We start from the raw sequence: 11,242 nt of genomic DNA on the forward strand, positions 1-11,242 counted from the left end.
TACAACCAATAGTACACTACCACGTGGCAACTTGCTGATGTGCTGAGGGGGAGTGGAGACCACTTGCAAGGCTAATTCTATCGATATGTTGCATAGATTGGGGTGAAGTTATATGTCACTGGATTCGTTTTGACGAGACAAATGCAATGGTGCTGATAGTTTTTGGTTTAGAGGAGTTCCACGAAAGTCGAAAATGCTATACCCCATCGTCATAACAATATTGAGGGTCGGGTATAGAGAGTGACCACCTCCTGGTCATGGGTTTGAGTAAGGGGCATTGTTACATTCTTAGTCGTAAATATTATTCAACGATTCCCCAAACCTCACGATTTCACCTTTTTTTAGTGCAGGATGTATGTAAAGGTAGCATGATCGACTTCTTCGCTCATATAGGAACACAATAGATCTACACCATACTTGTAAAGAACACCAACTTAGTCCTACAACAAGCCAGTCCATATGACTAATCACATGATTTGCGACCTTTGTAGTACGATGGTCTCTTCAACCTTTAATAGGAAATGATTGTGCCCAAACTAACCCTGAGAGACTGATCTAACAATAATCCCTTCACAAATAAATTAAAGGAACTAAACGATCTAGGGTGAAATCTGGTACCACTGAAGTTGGGTTTCCAACTAGGGTGAGACTGAATTCTGCCGAAGCTAGTATGAGGATCTCACCCGAAACCTTCATTTGCGGAAAACTCACCTGGGCTTCCAAATGAAATTCCAAGAGAGAAAATCCAAATTCCATGCCTTCCCTTCCTCCTTCCTTCTTCCTCTATAGCTTTTTATTGGGCCTTTTACAATTTTCTAGAATTGACCATAATACCATTGAAGAATATCATCAAAAAATACCATCAACAATACCTTGGGAAAATACTATGTCCTACCTAATTATTTATTAAAATCCCCTAATTTTCCCCTTTTTTATTATTAATAGGGTCCCCTTCTTCCAAAACACCCTCTGTTGCATAAGGGAACAAAGGGCTAGTAAAGGTGACATCTTCCAACATTCAATTGGTTGGGGATATTATAGTTTGCCAAGAGCTTGTCTACCTCACATGTAAGGAAAGAAGTTAATGGCCCAAGACCTAGAGGCATCTAGTAGAAGTGAAAGTCTGTGACCTTAGGGACCCCACTAGCGGGTAATTTCAGATGGTGTGGTTCTCCTTGAAGAACAAAAACGAGTCAGCCTACATTTGTGGATAAAAACCAGTGATGGTTGTCTCGGTGCTGATTTGAAAATTCCATTATGATAAATTTTCCTACTGTTTAAAAAAAGTAGCAATGAAAGTTAAATTTAACTTCAAACAATTGTGATTGGTTAAATTTATCCACATTTCCTCGATTTCATTTTGTAACATGTCACCCAGATACTTTTTCCAAATCCCGTTTTATCTAAAAAGAAACAATTTTTTTGGAAATCTCAACCATTTTTTGTTATAACAAAATTCGTGACAAAAACCTATACAAGTAAATAATTTTAACAATTATGATCATATAATAGATACAAGACAATTTGGAAAAATCCTATAAAGATAAATAATTTTAACCATTATAATTCTCCCCAACACCTAGGCACACACTCCCTTTAAAAAGGGTTTTAGATTGAGTCATGGAATCTAGATGATTTGGGAGTCTCAAAATGATAAATTCCATGCCTATTATTATAGGCAAGGTCCAGAAACACCATATGTTTAGTCTTTTTGGTGTAAATTTTTGAAGTCGTTAACAAACTAAATTAACCTTTATATATTTTTGTTTTTTATCACCACTTTATTCTTGTAACAACTTTTCACCATATGTTTAATCTTTTTGGTGTAAATCTTTAAAGTAGTTGACCAACTAAATTAGCTTTTATATATTTTTGTTTTTGTATCACCACTTTTATATTTGATTCTATTTTTTTTAAATAAATTACATAGTAATTTTAGGTCTTTATTCTTGTAACAACTTTTCTAGGTATCTATTCTTGTAAGAACTTTTCTGATACCTTTTTCCTATTTTTGGATAGATCTATTAGATCCACATACATGAATACATATTGAATATGTATATACAGAAATGTGACTTTGAAAAAAAATATAAAATATGTAAATACAATTTGACAACAACGAAATGAATAAGATTCACTTATGTGTGGAAATCCTCATGAATAAGTAAATAAATTTAATCATTGTGATTGGATAAAGAGCAGAAAGGGGTTAGAAAAATCAATGTTTATTCAATAAAATGGTTGGTGGAAGCAAAGAAAATGTATTTTAAATGAGCTGTCTCATACGAAAACGATATTTAAGCAGCATGCGAATAAAGAACTTTTACATAAAAGCAAATTAATTCAATCAGGGAGATAAAGGTATCATGAAATCAGTGCAACTGTAGGTTTGATAAGTTGTCGCACATGAAAACGATAGCTAACTAATCTATAAAGAACATTTAAAAAAAAAAATCCTAAAGTCAAGGAAGAGAAGTATTATTTTTTATAAAATGTTAGGACAAAATGAATTCTTCAGGACAAAGAAGAATACTACGAAAAAGTATAATGATAATTAATTAAATTGTTAGATATAGAACAAACGAAACAGTTAGAAATAATTAATTCCTATTTGTCTATGGTTGTAATTCTCCATTTGAGGAGTTTGTTTCTACATAATAGGAATTTAGTTTCTCCTAGTTTACTGTGTGGTTGAGAGAAGCTCTCAACCACACTACTGTACGTCTAAGATAGAATTCCTATCTTGAGACTTCTGCTTGTATAAATATGTGTGTAATTTCCTTGATGCACAATAATAGAATATATTGCTGTGTGCTATTTTATCTTGGTATCAGAGTCCGTGACGGCTTGGCCCCTCGTGGGCTAGGCCTGTCCTGGGCTGAGGGAAATAAGTAGAATAATTTATTTTTTTGTGAATGTTTGTTTGTCCATCGAGCACTTTGGAGCATGCTGTAAAACACTGCATGCTGGTGATGGTGATTCACTACTCTAGTCAATTATGGATTGACCTGCCGTATGTAGAAAGAGCTACAGTTTGCTTTGTGATGCGCTATGAACCAAACGTGAAGAATGGAAGCCGACTGGATCAGGAAGCCTATGAAGGTTTCTCCAATATTGCTAGTAAACCAACTATGGGTGGAGCTATCCTTGATCGATCTGTTGTTGTAGAGTGCAGGTCAGTGTTAAGTCCTATCGAAAGGTGCAGGCCGTGGGTGAGAGCGAATCAATCGGCATCTCCAACCTCATTTTACTGCGATCTGGTGTTTCGTGTCTTGATTGAGCTCTTCGTCATCTGCCATAGATGAGAATCTAGTGTGAATCTGCTTCTGAGGTATGTGTTCGATTAATGGTGGACAAGGCCTCCTAATCTGTCGAAGCGAGCTGCGACTATGAATAAACATGTTTGCAGATCTATTTTGTTGTTTAACCAGACCTGCGACTGTGTTGAGCGAGCTGGACTCGGCTCAGCTTGTGGGCTTATGAAGATCGTGGTGACCCCATGGACAGAATTCACTGCAAGTTTCGTGGGAGAAGCCGATCTCGGTAGATCTACCTCATTGGTCATGTTGATATCACTGCTGCCGGCTGTGTGAGTTTGGGAGAAGCACTGATATATATTGTTTGTTTTTTCATTGAACTCCTGCAAAGGGGCTTTGCTGGTATTTGCAGGCCTGAAGTTTAGTGCGTGTATTGGATTTGTTGGATCTTTTTTGAGATTCGTCGGATCAGTGCAAGTGAAGAGCAGAGCTGTCAGATTCGTCGGAGGAATCGGTGGAAGCCAAGTTTCGACTGTTATTGGTCGAATTTATTCAAGCCTTAGATCTGTGAAGGCATCATCGAGTGTAGAGAGGTAAGTGTGGATCGGCCCACAGCATGGATGAGGGCAGATCAGCGTGCATTTGACATCTGAATCGTGGAGGCTCTGTTTTTGGTGCGAGGACGCATGTGGTGGGTTTATTATCGTCAGATCCGAGTTTGCTTGACCTGTGCATTGAGGACGAGATCTGATTTACTAGTAAAATGTTGAGCATCGGACCTGTTTTTGAAGGTTGGAGCTGAGGAAGAGCAGTGGTTGTGGCAATTCATCCCTGAAATCTGGAGCACCGCGAAATCCACTGTGTACTCGAGAGTAAGCTCATCGTACGCCTCATTACATTCAAGGATTTGGGTAATTTGACTTCCTATAACAAAACCTTCCAAGGTTTCGAGGCAAATCAGTATACTCTGGTCTTTGTCAATTGTATCCCCGATGTTGTGCTTCAATGGATGTAAAGACTGTTATGTATAATCTCGAGGGATTCGGTGATAGCACCAGGGATTATCTTTCAGCCGATGAAACCCTTCTGCCGAAGCTCTATTTTACACTGTTTTTGATATATATTGTGCTAGATAGGGTGTGGATCTACGTGGTTGTTAGAAACCCCCTGACGGCCTACCAGATCCATGTATTTATGGCCACACTCGTATGCTTGAAAGCCTTTAATCTCATCTGCGAGGCAGAGGACAAGTCTTTCATTAAGAGGACCGGAACAACCCATGGATGGGATGTTCTGTTTTATATTTTCAGTTTTTTGAAGGGAATTATGCTTTTTACACTGATTGTTTTAATTGGCACTGGCTGGTCCTTCTTGAAACCCTATTTGCAAGGCAAGGAGAAGAAAGTTCTCATGGTTGTCATTCCCTTGAATGTTTTAGCCAACATTGCAACTGTGGTGACTGATGAGACCGGGCCGTGTGCTAAGGATAGGCTTGCCTGGAAGCAGATGTTTCTATTAGTTTACGTGATCTGTTGGTGTGCTGTCTTGTTCCCCTTTGTCTGGTCTATAAAGAATCTGCGGCAAGCTGCGCATACTGATGGCAAAGCAGCGGTGAATCTGATGAAGTTGACTCTGTTCAAGCAATATTATATTGTGGTGGTATGCTATATTTACTTCACTCGTGTTGTAGTTTATGCTTTGATCACCATAACTGCTTATAAGTATGCCTGGACTAGTGTAATGGCTGGAGAATTGGCAACCCTTGCGTTCTACGTGTTCACTGGTTACAAGTTCCGTCCGATTGGGCACAATCCTTATTTTGTTATCGATGATGATGAAGAGGAGGCTGCGTCCCAGACGTTGAAGCTAGAAGACGAATTTGAGTTGTAAGACAGAAGGGGATCTACTGGATCCCTTAGGTTTGTGGATTAGGTATCAGATGATGTTTTTTTAACTTTGCAATATATTGATTAAATCTCATAATTTAAGTGACAGTAGTATGACCAACTATTGTCACAATTTTGAGTGTGTGTTGGAACTGGTCATTCCAACACTAAGCAGATTTGCTGGGAATGTTGAACACATGATAGTGAAAACGACATCAATTAGAGCTACATCAGAGATTGGAGATGATCGAGATCGTGTTGCAGATTGTTAGCAAGCATGAGGCAGTATGCTTGAAAACAGTGAATAGCCTTGATACTGTGAGTAGGGGAAGTGGCATTATGTTGTGATGCCAGGAGAATTGGATATTGAAATGCGATGGAGGATTGGACCGTGGAGTCCTGGATTACGGTTCTTGAAGGGAAAATTGTGTTCTCTTTGTATGGCTGTGTGCCTATGTCTGGATCATCAGTGTTTGAATGCACTGCATTGAGTCCAGGTGAAAAGTTGTCAATTTGTTTCTTTATCAGGAGACCTCTCATAGGTATCGTTGGTGAAAAATGGTTGCTGATTGGAAAATAATCATATTTGGGCACAGATAGAGAAATTAAATTTGAATAGTTTATGTTGTATTTTCTTGGAATCATGTTTAAATATTATTGAGCCTTATTGAGCTTAGCTAACTCAATGTAGGTAAAGTTGTTTTGTTAGAATTCGCGACTCTAACGAATGATAGATTAAGCACGAAGTTCCAAGAATTTATTTGACAAAGATGCCCAAGATGTGAACTATGAAAAGATGGGATAAAGAAGCAGCAACAATGTTTATGGTGGACAACAAAATAGATGTTTGTTTGAGTTAGTTTGGTTTGTGGAATAGACTCCCTAGCATGTTATAAGCAAGTCTAGTTGTTGTAATAGTCATTGTATGTACCCAGAAAGTCCAAAATGTGGAATCCAATGTAAGATTTTTTAAAGGCATCTGAAAGTTCGTGGTGATCTTAAAACCATTTTGTAATGGTTTATGGTCAGCCTGAAACCATCTTTTGTCACTGTAAAGTGAGGGTTGGTGGTGAGCCAGAAACCATCTATAGTCTTTGTGGCTGAAGTTCTTTTGTGACCAGCTTGCCTTTGTGGCAGAATCACCTCTGTGACTTGAGGTGCCTTTGTGGCCACGTGTACACAAGAGCTTTGTGCTCAATTGAGCAGGTGGACTGCAGAACATCTGGCTCAGACTCAGATGATTTTTTAATTTTCTGAGTAGAAGGGGATCCGCGGGAATCCTCATATTCGTTTGACGATTTGCGAGAGGAGGCAGATCGGAGAAGTTGTGGATCTGTCTGAGGGAGGTAGAATGTGTTTTGGAGGTTCTGTACATGCAATTCGCCTGATGGTGGTGGATTTGACTATCATGACAAGTAGCCATTAAGGGGGGGAGTTAGAAATAATTAATTCCTATTTTTCTGTGGTTGTAATTCTCCATTTGATGAGTTTGTTCTTACATAATAGGAATTTAGTTTCTCCTAGTTTAGTGTGTAGTTGAGAGAATCTCTCAACCACACTACTGTACGTCTAAGATAGAATTCCTATCTTGAGACTTCTGGTTGTATAAATGATGCACAATAATAAAATATATTGCTATGTGCTAAGATTTTGTATTTGATTTATAATAATTTAATTTTATATTTGATTTAATTTGATAATAAATGTAAAAATATTTTGGAAATTTAATAAGTATGATTTTGTTAAAGATTTTCGGAATAGCAATAATATGTGTGATTAGCCTTCTCTATTGAATCATATTAATAAAGATTTTCACAATAATATTGTGATAAAAATTTCCTAACTAATCACACATATTACACACTATAATCTTTAACAATATAATTAACTCTCAAAAACTTCAATCAAACATAATTTTATTATACACTCTTATCGATAAAATTTCCAAAATCCCTATTTACCAAAGTTGTGCGCAAAGATGCTTTTTTCTATAAATACTGCCACCTAAAATGAAGGCGGGTGGTTTGTTCTCAAGATCATAGTATATTACAATCACATTGTGATTGTCTTAATATCTAATCTATGAATCTAATATCCAATGATCTGTCAATTGCCAATACGTCACTTCGTTGAATTGTAAACCTAAAAAATCAATTGTGATCTCCAAATTCCTGATTTTATCTTGTCAGATCATATATTGGACGGGTTGGAAAATGGCGTGAAAAGAAAAGAAATTACAGTTGGACGCAACCTTAATCCAACGACCGTTCGGCAATTTGGGAGGTGGATGAATGTCAGTTGCACCTAATGGGCACGTGAAGGTCGTCAACCCAAATAATGGGAGCATGGAAATTCTGTATAAGTAGGAGACTGTAATGGAACATCACAGGCACTCAGGCAGTAATTCGACATGGATTCCTTGAATTCAAACGAAATTATGTTATGGGTTCTCTCTTGGCTTGCTTTGTACCTTGGATTTCGTTATGTTTTGAGATCGAGCTTGAAGCTGAAGAAGAGGCGCCTCCCGCCGGGGCCATCGGGATGGCCAGTGGTGGGAAGTCTGCCATTGCTGGGAGCGATGCCTCACGTTACTCTCTACAACATGTATAAGAAATACGGCCCCGTTGTCTATCTCAAACTGGGAACGTCCGACATGGTGGTGGCCTCCACGCCCGCTGCGGCTAAGGCGTTTCTGAAGACTTTGGATATAAACTTCTCCAACCGCCCGGGAAATGCAGGAGCCACGTACATCGCCTACGATTCTCAGGTGCTTACTGTACACTGGTTGTACGTTTTTTTCATTGAATTCTTCCCGTTTCCGTTGAAATTCTTGCTTGTGCATGCTTCAAAATGTCATTTCAGTTAAATTTTCTTTCAGCAGCTGACTTTGATGGATTAGATTGTAAAACTTTTTCGAAATGTGCGCCTCTTAAATCATTTTCTTTCTTTCTTAATTTTTATTTTCCCTTTCAGGACATGGTGTGGGCAGCGTATGGAGGACGGTGGAAGATGGAGCGCAAGGTGTGCAACATGCACATGTTGGGAGGAAAGGCGTTGGAGGATTGGCAGCCGGTAAGAGACGCGGAGATGGGCTTCATGCTCCGCAACATTCTCAAACACTCGCAGCGCGGCGAGACGGTAACCGTGCCGGACCTCCTGAACATCTGCGCCGCCAACATGATCGGGCAGATCATTCTGAGCAAGCGGGTGTTCGAGACGGAAGGGGACGAGGCCAACGAGTTCAAGGACATGGTGGTGGAACTCATGACCTGCGCTGGATACTTCAATATCGGAGACTTCATTCCATCGGTGGCGTGGATGGACTTGCAGGGCATCCAGCGGGGTATGAAGAAGCTCCACAAGAAATGGGACGCACTCATACAGAGGATGATAGAGGAACACCAGTCCACGGCCAAGCAACGAGCGTCTAAGCCCGATTTCCTAGACATTGTGATGTCTCAGAGAGACAACTGCGATGGCCAAGGCGGGAGGCTCTCCGATGTTCATATCAAAGCTCTACTGCTGGTAATGTTTTGAATATTGAATGAATTTTAAATATATAATAACGCTATCTATATACATATAAATATATTCTTTTGAAGATAGATACACATCTAATGATATCCATAAACAGCTAATCATATAAGATAGAGAAGTCATCGGTCTCTAAACCGCTACTCATATAAGAGAGAGAAGTCACCGATCTCTCTACATCTTGAGCGGTGATGGAGGATAAAGATTTCATTTTTAAGAAGGCTTTCGGCGTAAATCACATGTAGAAAACATTTGTGACGCGTTTCTAACCAACTAGTGTGGTTCATCATCAGGAAAAGATTTCATTCTTTCTTGTTCAAGGGTTTATCATCTGAGTGGATTGTGGTAATTTATAGAATTTAATTTATATTTTTAATACTCCAAAGTTGCTAAGTTTTACTAGCACCACTGGTTGAGGATGGGCTTCATCGGTAAGGGGACTCTCAATCAAATCTCACAAGGCCTGTGGTTGTGCTTATGCTAAGGGAGGATACATGTTAAAATCTAATCAGCGTAGGGTTGGTGTGGCCCAAAAAGGGTGTGATTCCTGGGTGATTTTGACTCTTTAGACGCTGGTGTGGCCTATGCGGGTGCAATCCCCACTCATTTTGATGGCTTAGATACCCCTGGGTCGTGGTTTCTCATGTCACGGTTTCGATGAACATAGGCAACTTGACAAACAAAAAAATTCCAATTAGCCTAGAGCCGGTGTGACCCAACACTGATGCAATCCCCAAATGACTTTGACAAGTTAAATGTTAAATGCTGTGTCGCTTAAGCTGAGTACGACCCAGTGACTTTGATAACTTAAATTAAATTTTTATATAATTAATAATCTATTTTTAATAATTTATGATACTTTATAAAATTTATATATAATTTATTTATTATATACGTTACATTAATCGTGAAATAATACTTTTAGGTTAATTACATCATTAAAATTTAATGAAACTTTTCGAAATAACGAATATGATTCATGGACCATGGATGTTTGTATATCCATTCATTGCACTATTTACATTAATCCATGCATTCTTTGTTTTGCAGAATTTATTCACAGCAGGAACCGACACGTCCAGCAGCGTGATTGAATGGACATTGGCGGAAGTAATCAACAACCCCAAGTTACTGAAGCGCGTGCATCAGGAGATGGACGCGGTGATCGGGCGTGAGAGGAGACTGAAGGAGTCGGACCTTGCGAACCTGCCCTACTTTGTGGCCGTCTGCAAAGAGGGATTTCGGAAGCACCCGTCCACACCGCTCAGCCTCCCGCGCGTCTCCACCGAAGCGTGCGAGGTTGACGGGTACTACATTCCCAAGAACACTCGGCTAATGGTGAACATCTGGGGAATCGGGAGAGATCCGGAGGTGTGGGAGAAGCCGGAGGAGTTCAATCCTGAGAGGTTTGTGGGTTCCAAGATCGATCCTCGTGGCAATGACTTCGAGCTCATCCCGTTCGGGGCAGGCAGGCGCATCTGTGCAGGCACTCGCATGGGGATTACGATGGTGGAGTACAATCTGGGGTCCTTAATCCATGCCTTCAACTGGGATGTGCCTCCAAACCAGGAGGGGCTCAATATGGACGAAGCATTCGGCCTGGCCCTCCAGAAGGCCGTGCCCCTGGTCGCCAAGGCCACTCCTCGCCTTCCTCTCCATCTCTACTAATTAGGTAGCTGTGATGTCAACACCATCAAAAAGTTGTGAGGGATAAAAATAAAAATTACGGCGTTCTTTAGGTCGTCCAATATGCAAAATTTATGCACATCCTATGGTATATAGGTTTAACGCATATTTAACAGCATACATCACCCTCTGAGGTTAGGTTATTTATTGCTGGTCCTTCAATATATGTCTATATCTATAGACAGAATTTGCATTTAGTTTCAAAATCCGTCAATATGGGTTTTTTGCATGTTCATTCTTAATATTTTCACCTCTGTCCCTACTCTAAATATGCTCCCACCACATTTACGAACTGTTAATTTTTTTTCACTCTACCCCTGGATGCCACAGCCACACACTATTTATTAATATGATAACAAACTCTAAATGACTTTATCAAAAACAGTGTATACTCTTTCTAAATTAAATCAGCGCTTCAGAAAATTGTGAGATATAGATTTGTTTTTCTTTCTAAATTAATATCTATAAAAATTAATATAGATTTGTTTTTCTTTCTAAATTGTTATTTATGAGTTTTATTTTTTTTCTTGCAAAAATAATATATATATATATATATATATATATATATATATATCATTTTTGAAAAGTGATTTTTCTAAACATACTTGTTTTGGAAACTCCAAAACTTGCTTTTAATGTAACTTAGATATACTTTCACTTTGACATTTATTTTTTATAAACAAGTATCTTTTTATTAAAATTCATCTAAAATTATTTATTTTTATCTACCATTATATTTCCACTTCTACTAAAATTAAATATCAATTTATTTATTTAAATAAAAAAACAAAACAAATATAAATTAACTATGTTAATTTTAATTTTAAAAACAAATTTTAAATTAATAAAAAATAATTTTAATTTAAAAAACATATAATT

The 11,242-nt window shown here is 38.5% G+C and overlaps 1 protein-coding gene and 1 pseudogene across 1 annotated transcript; both read left to right on the plus strand.

The window, feature by feature from the left end:
* Positions 1-4,436: 4,436 nt before the first annotated feature.
* Positions 4,437-5,147, plus strand: LOC149225550 (protein CANDIDATE G PROTEIN-COUPLED RECEPTOR 7 pseudogene; annotated as a pseudogene).
* A 2,401-nt stretch (positions 5,148-7,548) lies between these two features.
* LOC149225551 (flavonoid 3',5'-hydroxylase 2-like) lies at positions 7,549-10,407 on the plus strand. Its single transcript, XM_089375113.1, has 3 exons — positions 7,549-7,910; positions 8,117-8,668; positions 9,728-10,407. Exons 1-3 carry the CDS (start codon positions 7,554-7,556, stop codon positions 10,343-10,345), a joined length of 1,527 nt encoding a protein of 508 aa, XP_089231239.1. The 5' UTR covers positions 7,549-7,553; the 3' UTR covers positions 10,346-10,407.
* Positions 10,408-11,242: the final 835 nt, after the last annotated feature.

Source organism: Pinus tabuliformis, chromosome J, assembly GCF_031772625.1.
Source record: "Pinus tabuliformis cultivar Carrire ecotype Pingquan chromosome J, CPIR1, whole genome shotgun sequence".
NCBI classification, from domain to species: domain Eukaryota; kingdom Viridiplantae; phylum Streptophyta; class Pinopsida; order Pinales; family Pinaceae; genus Pinus; species Pinus tabuliformis.

Coding starts and splice junctions, on each gene's coding strand:
- LOC149225551 (XM_089375113.1), top strand. CDS start 7,554: ATGGATTCCTTGAATTCAAACGAAATTATGTTATGGGTTCTCTCTTGG. Junction 7,911..8,116: donor ACATCGCCTACGATTCTCAG/GTGCTTACTGTA, acceptor TTTCCCTTTCAG/GACATGGTGTGGGCAGCGTA. Junction 8,669..9,727: donor ATATCAAAGCTCTACTGCTG/GTAATGTTTTGA, acceptor TTTGTTTTGCAG/AATTTATTCACAGCAGGAAC.